We start from the raw sequence: 17,428 nt of genomic DNA, 5'->3' as shown, positions 1-17,428 counted from the left end.
CTTCCGTAGCACTCACTTCCGTCATCATGAAGTGCTTTGAGAGACTAGTCAAGGACCATATCACCTACACCCTACCTGACACCCTAGACCCACTCCAATTTGCTTACCGCCCAAATAGGTCCACAGACGATGCAATCTCAACCACACTGCACACTGCCCTAACCCACCTGGACAAGAGGAATACCTATGTGAGAATGCTGTTCATCGACTACAGCTCGGCATTCAACACCATAGTACCCTCCAAGCTCGTCATCAAGCTCGAGACCCTGGGTCTCGACCCCGCCCTGTGCAACTGGGTACTGGACTTCCTGACGGGCCGCCCCCAGGTGGTGAGGGTAGGCAACAACATCTCCTCCCCGCTGATCCTCAACACGGGGCCCCACAAGGGTGCGTTCTGAGCCCTCTCCTGTACTCCCTGTTCACCCACGACTGCGTGGCCACGCACGCCTCCAACTCAATCATCAAGTTTGCGGACGACACAACAGTGGTAGGCTTGATTACCAACAACGACGAGACGGCCTACAGGGAGGAGGTGAGGGCCCTCGGAGTGTGGTGTCAGGAAAATAACCTCACACTCAACGTCAACAAAACTAAGGAGATGATTGTGGACTTCAGGAAACAGCAGAGGAACACCCCCTATCCACATCGATGGAACAGTAGTGGAGAGGGTAGCTAGTTTTAAGTTCCTCGGCGTACACATCACAGACAAACTGAATTGGTCCACTCACACTGACAGCGTCGTGGAAGAAGGCGCAGCAGCGCCTATTCAACCTCAGGAGGCTGAAGAAATTCGGCTTGTCACCAAAAGCACTCACAAACTTCTACAGATGCACAATCGAGAGCATCCTGGCGGGCTGTATCACCGCCTGGTACGGCAACTGCTCCGCCCTCAACCGTAAGGCTCTCCACTGGGGTAGTGAGGACTGCACAACGCATCACCGGGGCAAACTACCTGCCCTCCAGGACACCTACACCACCCGTTGTTACAGGAAGGCCATAAAGATCATCAAGGACATCAACCACCCGAACCACTGCCTGTTCACCCCGCTATCATCCAGAAGGCGAGGTCAGTACAGGTGCATCAAAGCTGGGACCGAGAGACTGAAAAACAGCTTCTATCTCAAGGCCATCAGACTGTTAAACAGCCACCACTAACAGTGTGAGTGGCTGCTGCCAACACACTGTCATTGACACTGACCCAACTCCAGCCATTTTAATAATGGGAATTGATGGGAATTATGTAAATATATCACTAGCCACTTTAAACAATGCTACCTTATATAATGTTACTTACCCTACATTATTCATCTCATATGCATATGTATATACTGTACTCTACATCATCGACTGCATCCTTATGTAACACATGTATCACTAGCCACTTTAACTATGCCACTTTGTTTACTTTGTCTACACACTCATCTCATATGTATATACTGTACTCGATACCATCTACTGTATGCTGCTCTGTACCATCACTCATTCATATATCCTTATGTACATATTCCTTATCCCCTTACACTGTGTATAAGACAGTAGTTTTGGAATTGTTAGTTAGATTACTTGTTGGTTATCACTGCATTGTCGGAACTAGAAGCACAAGCATTTCGCTACACTCGCATTTAACATCTGCTAACCATGTGTATGTGACAAATAAAATTTGATTTGATTTGATTTGATTTGATTTAATGTTGCTGCTACCATCTCCTATGACCAAAAAGAGCTTCTGGACATCAGAACAGAGATTACTCATCTTGATCTGGACGAAGATCAGGGTGCCTGGTAAGGAGCCGGCGACGAGTGGCTAATATGCCTTTGCCATCGGTACTATTGGCCAACGTACAATCGCTGGATGATAAAGTGGACGAACTACAAGCACGTATATCCTACCAACGGGACATTAAAAACAGGAATATCTTATGTTTCAATGAGTCGTGGCTGAACGACGACATGAATAACATACAGCTGGTGGGTTATACACTGTATCGGCAGGATAGAACAGCAGCCTCTGGTAAGACAAGGGGTGGCGGTCTATGTAGATTTGTAAACAACAGCTGGTGCATGATATCTAAGGAAGTCTCAAGGTTTTGCTCGCCTGAAGTAGAGTATCTCATGATAAGCTGTTGACCACACTATTTACCAAGAGAGTTTTCATCTATATTCTTCGTAGCTGTCTATTTACCACCACAAACCAATGCTGGCACTAAGTCCGCACTCAATGAGCTGTATACGGCCATAAGCAAACAGGAAAATGCTCATTCAGAGGCAGCGCTCCTAGTGGCCAGAGACTTTAATACAGGGAAACTTACATTTTATGTCATTTCTACCAGCGTTTTAAATGTGCAACCAGAGGGAAAAAAACTCTAGACCACCTTTACTCCACACACAGAGACACGTACAAAGCTCTCCCCCGCCATCCGTTTGGAAAATCTGACCATTATTCTATCCTCCTGATTCCTGCTTACAAGTCAAATATAAAGCAGGAAGCACCAGTGACTCGGTCAATGAATAAGTGGTCAGATGAAGCAGATGCTAAGCTTCAGGATTGTTTTGCTAGCACAGACGGGAATATGTTCCGGGAATCTTCCGATGGCATTGAGGAGTACACCACATAAGTCACTGGCTTCATCAATATGTGCATCGATGACGTCATCCCCACAGTGGCTGTACGTACATACCCCAACCAGAAGCCATGGATTACAGGCAACATCCATACTGAGCTAAAGGGTAGAGCTGCCGCATTCAAGAAGCGGGACTCTAACCTGGAAGCTTATAAGAATTCCCGCTATGCTCTCTGACGAACCATCATACAGGCAAAGTGTCAATACAGGATCATACTACACCAACTCCAAAACTCGTCGGATGTGGCAGTGCTTGTAAACTATTACAGACTACAGGAGGTGAGAGAGCTGGCCGTGTGGTGTCAGGACAACAACCTCTCGCTCAACGGGATCAAGACAAAGGAGATCATTGTGGACTACAGGAAAAGGAGTACCGAGAATAACCCCATTCTCATCGACGGGGCTGTAGAGGAGCAGGTTGAGAGATTCAAGTTCCTTGGTGTCCACATCACCAACAAACTAACATGGTCCAAGCACATCAAGACAGTCGTGAAGAGGGCACGAAAAAACCTATATTCCCTCCGGATACTGAAAAGATTTGGCATGGGTCCTCAGATCCTCTCAAAAGGTTTTACAGCTGCACCATCCAGAGCATCTTGACTGGTTGCATCACTGCCTGGTATGGCAACAACTCGGCCTCCGACCGCAAGGCACTGCAGAGGGTAGTGTGTACGGCCCAGTACATCACTGCCATCCAGATGCTAGAACGATGCTAGAACGAGGAGCGGAACGACGAGTTCCACCCTCTCTCCTTTGCAAGTCGGATTTTCCCTCACCTACGAAATCGTGACTTGTCCAAATAACCAGTGACGAAAAACCCTAACACCAGCACTACTGCTCCCTGCTATCCCACACATCCCACTCCTTCCCAACAGATTCTAAGGTACCAGTTATGTTTCCGTAGATCTGCCCATTAGAGATTACATAGCAGGTAAATGTCAAAATGGAACACCAGAATGCACTGAAAAGTTACTGGCCCGGTCAGCCCAGTGACTGAGGAGACCCACTGGCTCTACATGTTTTTACTGGCCATTGTTAATGTCGGACCCTGCAGAACTATGGTATGGTAAATGATGAAACAAATTCTCGAGGAGAGCCATGCACACACACTGAGCAGAGAGAAGTGGAGGGACCAAGCCAAGCAAGGTAGGGGCTCGTGTGGGAGGGCTGGGATGAAGAAAGGTGGCGATAGACGGAGAGAGAAAGGAACGTGAACAATAAATAGCCTAGGAATGGAGCGAGATATGAGGGAAAAGGAGAGAGTGCAGAGAAATGTATTGGATAAGACTAAACTAGAGAAACACAGACAGAGAGGTATGCAAGAAAGGAACAAGGTGGAGGGAAACAGTGGGAGGTCTTGTTGAGTTAACAGAGGAGGGGTATAAAAAGTGAACCTTGCTGGGGGGGGTTTGTCATGGATTTGTAGTCGGGTAGGTGAAGGAGGGCACAGCCAGCATGCTGGTGCTAGTGTTCTCTGTTCAAGCCGTGACTCACACTGGCAGGCTACACAGATATTTGCCTTCTAAGGGCAGCTGCTGGAGCCCTCTAGTCTGCAGCGACGGTTGCCGATTGGTATACGCCTCCTCATCCTTTGTAATGGCGTTGGGTGGCGACTCGTCGTCCTCAGGCGGTGACACCACCACCTCCGGGATGGCCTGGGGGACTGGGGCGGGGCCAGGGGCGCGGGGAGGGTCTGGGGAGCGGCGGGGAGTAGGGGGGGTGTTCTGAGGGGTGGTGAGGGGCGAGGGTCCGGGGGAGAGCCCCCCAGCGGAGGTGGAGGAGGAGGAGTTAGGCAGGAGGAGGTTCAGGAGGACGGAGACCCGGGACTCTCGCCTCTGGGACAGGTTGGAGACGGAGGCCCCCGGCTTCAGGGAGTGGCGGGAGGCAGAGAGGCCCTCCCCTGTAGCGGTGGGAAGACAACAAAAAAACAAAGAAGGGAAAAGAGGGAGAGAAGAACGGGAGGAGGGAGGAAAAAGGGGGAGGATGGTATGAGGAGGAACATATGAGGGAGAATGTCATCAGAGAGGTGGTTTTAGGGGTGCATTCTCTGGGGGCAGAGAGAGAAGTTGGTGGGAGCTTGGGAGGAGTGTGGTCAAAGAGAGACAGAGGCGATAGGTTCTTGCAGGGGAAAAGTGAGAGAGGGGAGGTGTCCAAAACAGACCAATAGGCTTGTCCGCTCACCAATCACACAGTGACAGACTGAGGGGGAGCATTTTGGGTAGAGAGTTGCTTGCAAGCAGGAGAAGAGATGTGGGTTGGTTAGCATAGTGTCAGTGTACAGTATATTGTGCATACAAATACAGAACCACACGCAAAACCAGACATATTTCATGTCTGTCCAAGTTGTGCAATAACTTACTATGATTGTGTAGCACATTAAACATATGACATTTCACGCGTATTTTATACCCGGGCAACATTGCATTCAATGCATTCAATAGAACAAAATGTGACAGTAGGACAGTGACCAGAGAGCATTACAATTGTAGCACGAGCTCGTTATTTCAGTCACATAAAACAGTCACACACCATACTCATCGTACACATCACACCCTAAGGTCATGCTAAGGTCAGGCAAACAAAACATTTCGAACTGCAAGAAGAGCATCACCCCAACCATTCCGACATAGAGTAGAAGCCATTGTTAATTCTGAGGGCAAACCCTGAGACAGGCCAGCCACACGCACCATCCTCACCCAGATGTATCCTTTACGGTGGTGGTGGGGAGGGTTCTACATGGACCCCAAAAGGGTTCTACCTGGAACCAAAAAGGGTTCTCCTATGGGGACAGCCAAAGAACCCTTTTGGAAGGCTTTTCCCTAAGAGTGTATGTGGGAGATGTTGTCACCGTTCCTTTATTGGAATACCAAGGATTGCAAAGATTATTTGAACCCCCCTCGAGGCTCGAGGAAAAAGAAATGGACTGTGCGTGGTGCGGGGGGGGAGTGGGGGGGGGGGAATCTCACCGTGTCTCTCAAGCAACAACGGGTCTGAATGTTTCTTGCCTATGTCTGCGATTGAGCGCACCAGCGGGATGCGGTTGCTGAGCTTCCTCTCGTTCTGATGGTGGTGTCTCTTCAACATGGCCTCGCGCACCTTCTGACACAGCTCCTCCTGCAGCTGGCCTGACGCCACCATGCCGTCAATCAGCATGTCTGGACACACACATGTAAATACACACATGTATGCATTGTATTGCCTTGTATCGTTGCTCATTTGGAGGTTTACACCACTGGTACACACACACTTGCAAATGAGCTTGCACGCACACACACACACACACACACAAATTCAGTTTCACCTTATTCAACCAACTTTTCATTATTGCCTTGTTTATCATTTGCATACACAAATCGAAATAATCAAATAGCATGCACATGAGCGTACACACATGCACACATACACACAAACTCTTCTGATATGAATGTACCTGCAATCTCCTCGATACAGGTGGCCCTCATGTCCAGCATGACGGTTCCGTTGAGGATGCAGCTCCTCAGCTCAAACAGGCTGTGTAGAGACAGGGTGGCCACGTAGGGCTTGCTCCAACGCTCCCCTCCATCTTCCACGTCCTCCTCAAACTTCAGCCACCTAAACACGCACGTGCACAGACACGGACACAAGACAAGCACACACAATAAAAAAAAATCTAAATCAAATTTCCCCAATGCTGACTAAGACCAGGCCTGAACATATCAGACAATTTGCATTCCCTTGAGTGGTTCACTTCTGAGAGGTAATGGAAAAAGTTTGATAGCGTTTTTTCCGGCTTTTACCTCCTGTCAGACTGGAACCAGTTTTAACCAGTTTTTTTTTAAGAGAGGTAAATTGCTGTGTATTTGTGTCTGAGCCGTGAATGTAGGCTGACATTGTCTGGGATGGTGATAATGCCATGGCTATGGAGGATGACTAAGCTAGATTGACTCACAGCCAGACTTGTAGGCAGTAGAGCTCTGTCAATCTTACCCATTACTCATGATAACACATTCCCACTCACACACAAGACACGTCACTATCTCATAGTTCTCTGTTCCCCCGCAGCCGCAAGACAATTTCAAGGTTATAAAAAGGCCACAGTTTACCAGCCTACAGTTTTGGCCATTAAAAGGTTGGTTTCCCTGAATATTTTACCACAGTCAAGAAGACGACTTCAAAATTCTCAAGATGCAAAGTTAAACTAATCAATAAAGTGCTGCTGAATTTAGACCTGAACGAACATTAAACGGCATGATGAAGTCACATGGTCTCTGGAGTGTGGAAGCTGGACCCTGGGCTGGGCTGTGACCTACCTGGCTGTCTCCTTCCACTCGGTGGCGCTCCCGTCCCTGAAGGACAGCTCGTCCAGCTCGGTGAACAGGTCGTGGGGGACGTGCTCCACGTCATCATCTTCCGTACCCAGGATGAACTGCACCCGCTGGGAGGGCGTGTCTAGAGGGGGGGAGGGAGATACAGAGATATAGAGACAAGGACTGGAGGAGAGGGTGGGAGGAGCAGGATCCAACGCTGAGCTTCTGAATGGACCGCTGTGAATTCCTCTGCATTGCAAAGAGGGAATAAATATGTTCAATAATCAGGTGTGTGTGGGAGTAGTAACAGGCAATGTGAACGAAGAGCGCTAGAGTGAAGCTGGCGGGAATCACCACAACGATAACAGCAGATTTCCAGGAGCAAAATTCACCATTGGAAGAGGAATGGATATTGGACGGATAAAAAGAGTGAGAGAGTGAACGACAGTCAGACAGTTCAAATTGTCATGTTGTGCTGTTTTCCCCACCGTCTATCCCTTTCCCCCGGGCGGTTGGGGCTGTGTGTGAGTGTGTGCGTGTGTGGTGTTTGTGGCCTCGGCGGTGGTGCCTGCGTTTGCTGTCTCGGCCCAGCGGCACATGGACCACGATGTAGACGCACGCACACACGCGCACACACACACACACACACACTCCCCCTCCATCAGTGTCACTGCTTGCTCCTGGAGGCCCGGGGTTGCCTTTAAGAGTGATGCTCCATTCACAGCATGCACACTCTCTCTGAATGAATGGACAGATTGGCTGAAACATGGAGACCTAACACTCACAGGCGCCTGAGAGACTTTGCCAGGTACCCTGACCTGCCTACCACAGGGTTCTATTTCTGCCTCTGGGAAGCATGATACAACACCGTATTCAAATTGAGAATAGTAATCAAAATGTTATTTGGGAGAATGCTTGAGGGTAGCAGCTGGGGTGGGAGTTGTTTTGAGTTGACGTGATTCCAATACGTTATGATTATGTCTAGTGCTACACAACTGACTCGTTATCCAAATTAGGCCATGGTGGCCTACTACAGAAATACATGATTTACATAAGTATGCAAACCCTTTGCTATGAGACTAGAAATTGAGCTCATGTGCATCCTGCTTCCATTGATCATTCTTGAGCTGTTTCTATAACTTGGAGTCTACCTGTGGTAAATGATTCAATTGATTGGACATGATTTGGAAAGACACACACTTGTCTATATAAGGTCCCAAAATTGACAGTGCATGTCAGAGCAAAAACCAAGCCATGAGGTCAAAGGTATTGTCCATAGAGCTCAGACAGGATTGTGTCGAGGCACAGATCTGGGGAAGGGTACCAAAAAATGTCTGCAGCATTGAAGGTCCCCGAGAACACAGTGGAACTGTCATGTCTACTCCCGCTCCCCCTCTCCGGCGCTCGACGTCGCCAGATTATTCATTATTACGCACACTTGCCACCATCGTTACGCGCACCTGCGCCCCCATGAGACTCACCTGGACTCCATCACATTCCTGATTACCTCCCCTATGTCTGTCACTCCCTTTGGTTCCTTCCCCAGGTGTTATTGATTCTGTTCCTGTGTTTTTTGTCGGTACGCTACTTGTGTTTCTTGTTTTATTGATTATTAAATTCACTCCCTGGACTTGCTTCCCGACTCCTAGCGTACACGTTACAGGAACCAACAAGACTCTTCCTAGAGCAATCGGGGAGGGCCTTGGACAGGGAGGCGACCAAGAACCTGATGGTCACTCTGACAGAGCTCCAGAGTTCCTCTGTGGAGATGGGAGAATCATCCAGGAGGACAACTCCTTTTTCTGAGGAGTGGCTAGACGGAAGCCACTCCTCCGAAAAAAATAGGCACATGACAGATCACCTGGAGATTGCCAAAAGGCACTTAAACGACTCAGACCATAAGAAACAAGATTCTCTGGTCTGATGAAACCAAGATTGAACTCTTTGGCCTGAATGCCAAGTATCACATCTGGAAGAAACCTGGCACCATCCCTACGGTGAAGCATGGTGGTGGCAGCATCATGCTGTGGGGATGTTTTTCAGCGGCAGGGACTACTTCCGGGTTGGAGCGAGCGGTCGCATTCGCACTTCGGTCCGCAGGTAGTATTACTTTTCATTACTTTTCATTACATTTCATTATAGTACAACGGTTTGATTTGTCTAATCTTAGCAATTTCTTCTTAGCTAGCTACTTAGCTGTCTTTGTATCAAAGATATCAAAGATAATTGCGTAATTATCGTATTTCGTCGTCCTAACGTAGTCTACTGCCCAGCAGCTAGCCACATAGCTAACGTCCACCGTATTGCAGCACCGTAGAAACTATTACACTCAACTGAACGACTTGATTAGTGTAGTGTTAGCTAGCGACATAGTTGTCTTTGCTGTCTTCGTATCCAAGATAATTGTGTAGTTTAGAGTGTGTAGTCTTAGAGTGATTATCTTAATTTACCGAGGTTAGCTAACCAGCTATTTGTCGTCCTTAACGTAGGAGACACTGCTAGCTAGCTAACAGCTAACAGCTAACAGCTAGCCAACGTCTACCGAATTAACTTCCCACTCAACAACCCGGTCGCATTCCGCTTCGCTCCACAGGTAGTATCACATTTTCATTTCATTTCATTACAGCACAACGGTTTGATCTGCTTGATCGTAGCTAGCTACATAGCCATCCTTGTATCAAAGATAATTGTGTAGTCTAGAGCGATTTTCTAGTTTAGCTAGCCAGCTATTGTCGTTCTTTTAACGCAACGTAACGTAATCAACAGCCAGCTAGCCCCGAATAGCTGCACTGTAGAAACTATTACACTCAACGGAACGACTTGATTAGTGTAGTGTCAACAACGCAGCCACTGCCAGCTAGCCTACTTCAGCAGTACTGTATCATTTTAATCATTTTAGTCAATAAGATTCTTGCTACGTAAGCTTAACTTTCTGAACATTCGAGACGTGTAGTCCACTTGTCATTCCAATCTCCTTGCATTAGCGTAGCCTCTTCTGTAGCCTGTCAACTATGTGTCTGTCTATCCCTGTTCTCTCCTCTCTGCACAGACCATACAAACGCTCCACACCGCGTGGCCGCGGCCACCCTAATCTGGTGGTCCCAGCGCGCACGACCCACGTGGAGTTCCAGGTCTCCGGTAGCCTCTGGAACTGCCGATCTGCGGCCAACAAGGCAGAGTTCATCTCAGCCTATGCCTCCCTCCAGTCCTCGACTTCTTGGCACTGACGGAAACATGGATCACCACAGACAACACTGCTACTCCTACTGCTCTCTCCTCGTCCGCCCACGTGTTCTCGCACACCCCGAGAGCTTCTGGTCAGCAGGGTGGTGGCACCGGGATCCTCATCTCTCCCAAGTGGTCATTCTCTCTTTCTCCCCTTACCCATCTGTCTATCGCCTCCTTTGAATTCCATGCTGTCACAGTTACCAGCCCTTTCAAGCTTAACATCCTTATCATTTATCGCCCTCCAGGTTCCTCGGAGAGTTCATCAATGAGCTTGATGCCTTGATAAGCTCCTTTCCTGAGGACGGCTCACCTCTCACAGTTCTGGGCGACTTTAACCTCCCCACGTCTACCTTTGACTCATTCCTCTCTGCCTCCTTCTTTCCACTCCTCTCCTCTTTTGACCTCACCCTCTCACCTTCCCCCTACTCACAAGGCAGGCAATACGCTTGACCTCATCTTTACTAGATGCTGTTCTCCCACTAACCCTATTGCAACTCCCCTCCAAGTCTCCGACCACTACCTTGTATCCTTTTCCCTCTCGCTCTCATCCAACACTTCCCACACGGCCTCTACTCGGATGGTATCGCGCCGTCCCAACCTTCGCTCTCTCTCCCCGCTACTCTCTCCTCTTCCATCCTATTATCTCTTCCCTCTGCTCAAACCTTCTCCAACCTATCTCCTGATTCTGCCTCCTCAACCCTCCTCTCCTCCCTTTCTGCATCCTTTGACTCTCTATGTCCCCTATCCTCCAGGCCGGCTCGGTCCTCCCCTCCCGCTCCGTGGCTCGACGACTCATTGCGAGCTCTCACAGAACAGGGCTCCGGGCAGCCGAGCGGAAATGGAGAAAAACTCGCCTCCCTGCGGACCTGGCATCCTTTCACTCCCTCCTCTCTACATTTTCCTCCTCTGTCTCTGCTGCTAAAGCCACTTTCTACCACTCTAAATTCCAAGCATCTGCCTCTAACCCTAGGAAGCTCTTTGCCACCTTCTCCTCCCTCCCGAATCCTCCTCCCCCTCTCCCCCCTCCTCCCTCTCTGCAGATGACTTCGTCAACCATTTTGAAAAGAAGGTCGACGACATCCGATCCTCGTTTGCCAAGTCAAACGACACCGCTGGTTCTGCTCACACTGCCCTACCCTGTGCTCTGACCTCTTTCTCCCCTCTCTCTCCAGATGAAATCTCGCGTCTTGTGATGGCCGGCCGCCCAACAACCTGCCCGCTTGACCCTATCCCCTCCTCTCTTCTCCAGACCATTTCCGGAGACCTTCTCCCTTACCTCACCTCGCTCATCAACTCATCCCTGACCGCTGGCTACATCTCTTCCGTCTTCAAGAGAGCGAGAGTTGCACCCCTTCTGAAAAAACCTACACTCGATCCCTCCGATGTCAACAACTACAGACCAGTATCCCTTCTTTCTTTTCTCTCCAAAACTCTTGAACGTGCCGTCCTTGGCCAGCTCTACCGCTATATCTCTCAGAATGACCTTCTTGATCCAAACCAGTCAGGTTTCAAGACTAGTCATTCAACTGAGACTGCTCTTCTCTGCATCACGGAGGCGCTCCGCACTGCTAAAGCTAACTCTCTCTCCTCTGCTCTCATCCTTCTAGACCTATCGGCTGCCTTCGATACTGTGAACCATCAGATCCTCCTCTCCACCCTCTCCGAGTTGGGCATCTCCGGCGCGGCCCACGCTTGGATTGCGTCCTACCTGACAGGTCGCTCCTACCAGGTGGCGTGGCGAGAATCTGTCTCCTCACCACGCGCTCTCACCACTGGTGTCCCCCAGGGCTCTGTTCTAGGCCCTCTCCTATTCTCGCTATACACCAAGTCACTTGGCTCTGTCATAACCTCACATGGTCTCTCCTATCATTGCTATGCAGACGACACACAATTAATCTTCTCCTTTCCCCCTTCTGATGACCAGGTGGCGAATCGCATCTCTGCATGTCTGGCAGACATATCAGTGTGGATGACGGATCACCACCTCAAGCTGAACCTCGGCAAGACGGAGCTGCTCTTCCTCCCGGGAAGGACTGCCCGTTCCATGATCTTGCCATCACGGTTGACAACTCCATTGTGTCCTCCTCCCAGAGCGCTAAGAACCTTGGCGTGATCCTGGACAACACCCTGTCGTTCTCAACTAACATCAAGGCGGTGGCCCGTTCCTGTAGGTTCAACATCCGCAGAGTACGACCCTGCCTCACACAGGAAGCGGCGCAGGTCCTAATCCAGGCACTTGTCATCTCCCGTCTGGATTACTGCAACTCGCTGTTGGCTGGGCTCCCTGCCTGTGCCATTAAACCCCTACAACTCATCCAGAACGCCGCAGCCCGTCTGGTGTTCAACCTTCCCAAGTTCTCTCACGTCACCCCGCTCCTCCGCTCTCTCCACTGGCTTCCAGTTGAAGCTCGCATCCGCTACAAGACCATGGTGCTTGCCTACGGAGCTGTGAGGGGAACGGCACCTCAGTACCTCCAGGCTCTGATCAGGCCCTACACCCAAACAAGGGCACTGCGCTCATCCACCTCTGGCCTGCTCGCCTCCCTACCACTGAGGAAGTACAGTTCCCGCTCAGCCCAGTCAAAACTGTTCGCTGCTCTGGCCCCCAATGGTGGAACAAACTCCCTCACGACGCCAGGACAGCGGAGTCAATCACCACCTTCCGGAGACACCTGAAACCCCACCTCTTTAAGGAATACCTAGGATAGGATAAGTAATCCTTCTCACCCCCCTAAAAGATTTAGATGCACTATTGTAAAGTGGCTGTTCCACTGGATGTCATAAGGTGAATGCACCAATTTGTAAGTCGCTCTGGATAAGAGCGTCTGCTAAATGACTTAAATGTAAATGTAAATGTGAGACATGGCAGGATCGAGAGAAAGATGACCGGAGCAAAGTACAGAGAGATCATTGATGAAAACCTGCTCCAGAGCGCTCAGGACCTCAAGACTGGGGCAAAGGTTGACCTTTCAACAGGACAACGACCCTAAGCACACAGCCTAGGGCCTGAATACTTATGTAAATGTTACATTTCAGTAGTTTAAAAAATATACATAAATTAGCGACATTTTCTAAAAATCTGTTTTTACTTTGTCATTATGGGGTATTGTGTGTAGACTGACGAGGGAAGAAAACAATTTAACCCATTTTAGAGTAAGGCTGTAACGTAAAACAAAATGTGGAAAAAAGTCAAGGGGTCTGAATACTTTCCCGAATGCACTGTATGTGCCACCACACATTTATTCAATTGCATGAGGAGATGAACGAGGAGCTCCACGGAAGGTGGAACAGAAGTTCATTGTGTAAAAAAAAGAAAGACACTACATTAACCTATTAAATTGTTGTCAGCATATATAGTGTCTGACCTTCTTCCTTTAGTTTTTTTTACTATTCCTTTAGTCAGCACCTCTACTAACATTTCTAACAGTCAGCTAATGGGTAAAAATGGTTCACTTATTAAATTGTTGTCAGCATATATAGTGTCTGACTTTCTTCCTTCCTTCCTTCCTTTTTTTTAATACTATTTCTTTAGTCAGCACCTCTACTAACATTTCTAACAGTCAGCTTTCTACTGGACTTTAAGGTAGAAGTTGGTTACCATACGTGGGGTCCTCACGGTCCTCCTCTTCGTGGTCCTCCTCCCGCTCCCGCCTCTTGCGGTGGTGTTTGTGGCCTCTGCGATGGTGCCTGCGTTTGCTCTCCCGGCCCAGAGGCACATGGACCCCGACGTAGACCGCCCTGTGGCCTAAGACAAACCAGACCAGACCAGAGAGAGATTGACAGATTACCTGGTTTCCATTTTCTGTGAATAACCTACTTAGATAGGGAAGGAAAAGACCACATTCGTTTATTTTTGCTATTACTTTTTTCCATTATAGCTTTTGTTCCACTGGATTGTTAAAATTGTTGCTCTGACATGCAAATGTCCTAGTTTTTGTGCCAATAGTCACTTTTGGAGGACGAGCCATTGCACTTTGAAATGTGAGATACTCTCAAGTTAGGGAATAATGAAAACAAGACAAGAGGGGAGAAGAGGAAGGAAAGGATAAGAGAAAGACATGAGTCCATCAGATGAATATACAAAGAGAAAGAGATGAAGGGAAGGAGCCATAGAGTGTTTTAGTGGGATACAGCGACTGAAAATACAAGAACAGAGGGAAAAGATAATGAAGGGGGAGAGAGAGAGAGAGAGAGAGAGAGAGAGAGAGAGAGAGAGAGAGAGAGAGAGACACACGACAGACACGGCAAGGGAGGAATCGGAGATACATGTGGAAATGATGTTGTTGCTAGCAGCACTCTCCGGACGTGAGCCGCAATTGACACTTCCTTTAACCCTCGAGTCTAGGTAGACTTACTGCTATTAGCCCATAGAAACGCATTGAATAACAGTTTCATACATGGAAAAATAGTAAAAGAATATCCAAAGGAAGTTTCTTTTGAAGTGTGGGAGATATAAGAAGAAAAATACTTTGACACATATTTAAACCCTTTTTTAGGCACTAAACTACGTCAATGTACACTGAGTGTACAAAACATTAACATCACCTTTTATTGAGTTGCGCTCAGAACAGCCTCAATTCATCAAGACATTGACACTACAAGGTGTCGAAAGAGTTCCACAGGGATGCTGGCCCATGTCGTGTCAAGTTGTCTGGATATCCTTTGTGTGGTGGACCATTCTTGATACACACAGGAAACTTTTGAGCGTGAAAAACCCAGCAGCATTGCAGTTCTTGACACAAGCTGGTATGTCTACAATACCCTGTTCAAAGGCACTTAAGTCTTGCCCATTCACCCTCTGAATGGCACACACCCACAAGCCATGTCTCTATTGTGTCAAGGCTTACACATCTTCCTTTAACCCGTCTCCTCCCCTTCATCTAGACTGATTGAGGTGGATGTGACATCAATGGGGGAACATGACTTTCACCTGGATTCACCTGGTCAGCCTTCGTCATGTTCTTAATGTTTTGTCCACTCAGTGTATACGTCCATTCATTTCTTTTAAACCTTCAGACGAGTCCTGTGATGCTTGTGGGGGGTCGTAGAGCAAAACCACCGACATGTTCGTGTATCCATAGACACGTCATAATAGTTTGTAGGTTAAACCGTTCGGACACGACAGACGTTTTCGTAAGACCGATTTACGGGATGTCTCATGGTCCGACAAACACGGGAGGTCAATATCGGCGGAATGAGACGCAGCTCGTGCAAAACATATACTCTAGCTGAAACAGACCTAAGCCCATTTTGATGCGGATTGTTTCATTATTGTGATAATTTGATTTCAATCAAAAGGGTTAAAAGCCTCTCCTCTCTCGGCCTCGTTCCCAGGAGATGGAACCACTCTCAATCACAGCTGGCTCACTGCCAGCTCACTTTCAAGGGAACACAGTTATTTTCTAAAATAAACTAAAATACTGTCCTCATCCTGGAAAAATGCACTGTGAATGTCTGTGAGCACGTACTGTGGATGTTTCACGTTTCAAATGACTCACCATACTGATTTGTATGACCCTAAAGAGCCTGCTGACTATTTTAGTGCTCTCTTGGTCAGCCATTCCGTATTCTGCGCTGCAACCTCAAATGAAATATGCAGCCTTTTTCTGCCAGGGCCAAGTATTGGTATGTGTTGTCTTTGCTCAGTACCTAGTAATTAGAGATAATCACAGGTCCTGTTTGAAATCCCCTTGAATGTACAGCTCAGATAGAGAAAGGTAGCTTTGTAACCTAGACAGCCAAGATACTCAGAGGCCATGTGGACAGCTAATCATGTCCTAATCTCCCAATTTGCGGCTCATCAAAGTTAGATAACCAGAGAATGTTGGGGTTAAGGAGACACATGTACTATAGTTTTCTGTGATATGACACTACAATACCACAGCCGATATTATCCCTGCAGACAAAACTGGTCAATATCATCCCATAACCAGTTTCTGGTTGAAAGGACATCATTTCAGACATTTTTCCCCGCGAGCATGGCATTTCATCCCATTGGAAATCCTTATTTTGTAATTGAAACCAAAACTCTAGGCTTTGTGATATAATTATACATAATTGTTTTTATAGAGCCCTATAGGTGTTTTTTTTTTTAAACACAAGGAGTCTCCAGCTGGACCTGAATAAAGCTGTACATGACAGATAGGCTCAATTACAGTTACAATATTCCTGTGGGCTCGTGTACGCCTGGCTAATGAACATACCCTTCTGGAACGCTACAGGAGTGGAGAGCCAGGCTGGAGCTGGCTTTAATCTGCCAAGAACTCAGCAACACCTGTCCTTTCTATTCACAGCACGTCTCTAGGCCTATATGTGGACAGGAAGCACCCGCCCGGAGACAACTAAACAGGCATGTAGACAACAGTAACAAAGGAAAGCACACATACTGTAGCTATACACGCACGCACGCACGCACGCACGCACGCACACACACACACACACACACACACACACACACACACACACACACACACACACACACACACACACACACACACACACACACACACACACACACACACACACACACACACACACACACTCACACACACTTACTGATACCAAGGTTGGAGTCAATTCAATATCAATTCAGTCAATTCAGGAAGTAAATTGGAAGTGGAACTGACCCCAATCCTGACTGTACACCACTCCAACACATCCACTATGCACACAGGACTAGACATACACAACGTTACAGTAAGTGGGTAGGGCTGTACTGTAGGGTCTTACTCTCCAACTCTTCCGTCTCATAGTTGGTGTGGGTGGTGGAGCTGGTTTTCCCAAGGTCAACGATGGCCTCCTCGTCAAGACCCTGAGAGACAGAGACGGGAAAAGAGGTGTCGGACCTTTAATGGACCAATAAACGGACAGTTGAAACCAAGACTGAGCCAGAGGCATATCAACAAAAATAACTTTAGACGACTGCCAGAGTGGCATAACAGCACATCCAACCATTAGTCTAGGTTTACCACCGAAATCACCAACTAGATGGCTGTTTGTCTGATACTCAAGGAACAACGTGTGGAACAGCAGCTTTTGTTGCCTTCGCAGAGAACAAGCTGCTTCGACACACACACACACACACCATTTCAGCGTGTTTGAATTTGATTTCAGGGTTCAGGGAAAAATAAGGCTACTATAATATATTGTCCCCGGGAATAGGCATCTTTGACAGTATTCCTTCCTGCACCTGGGCTAGGAAATGTTAGCCTGGTCCCACCATCCAGAACACTGTGCTCTCGTTTCGTTTCACTTAACTGAATCTGTGTAGCAAAACAGAAGACCATACGCTCG

The 17,428-nt window shown here is 48.0% G+C and overlaps 1 protein-coding gene across 9 annotated transcripts in view; it reads right to left on the bottom strand.

The window, feature by feature from the left end:
- LOC118398320 (sodium bicarbonate cotransporter 3-like) overlaps positions 1-17,428 on the bottom strand; it is a 73,983-nt gene that overhangs the window by 27,092 nt on the left and 29,463 nt on the right. For 5 of the 9 annotated variants that reach the window (XM_052470606.1, XM_052470602.1, XM_052470605.1 and 2 more), the window contains exons 2-7: positions 16,865-16,946; positions 13,734-13,880; positions 6,911-7,049; positions 6,052-6,212; positions 5,588-5,776; positions 4,141-4,521 (exon numbers count right to left, since the gene is read on the bottom strand). In XM_052470606.1, the coding sequence (XP_052326566.1) occupies positions 4,141-4,521; positions 5,588-5,776; positions 6,052-6,212; positions 6,911-7,049; positions 13,734-13,880; positions 16,865-16,946 (1,099 nt within the window). Of the gene's footprint in view, positions 1-4,140; positions 4,522-5,587; positions 5,777-6,051; positions 6,213-6,910; positions 7,050-13,733; positions 13,881-16,851; positions 16,947-17,428 lie in introns of all 9 variants that reach the window. The other 4 variants (XM_052470608.1, XM_052470609.1, XM_052470607.1 and 1 more) reach the window with 2 other exon arrangements.

The sequence above is a fragment of the Oncorhynchus keta genome, chromosome 19, assembly GCF_023373465.1.
Source record: "Oncorhynchus keta strain PuntledgeMale-10-30-2019 chromosome 19, Oket_V2, whole genome shotgun sequence".
Classification (NCBI taxonomy): domain Eukaryota; kingdom Metazoa; phylum Chordata; class Actinopteri; order Salmoniformes; family Salmonidae; genus Oncorhynchus; species Oncorhynchus keta.
Note: the sequence above shows the minus strand (reverse complement) of the source record. Positions and strands in the feature narration are given on the sequence as shown.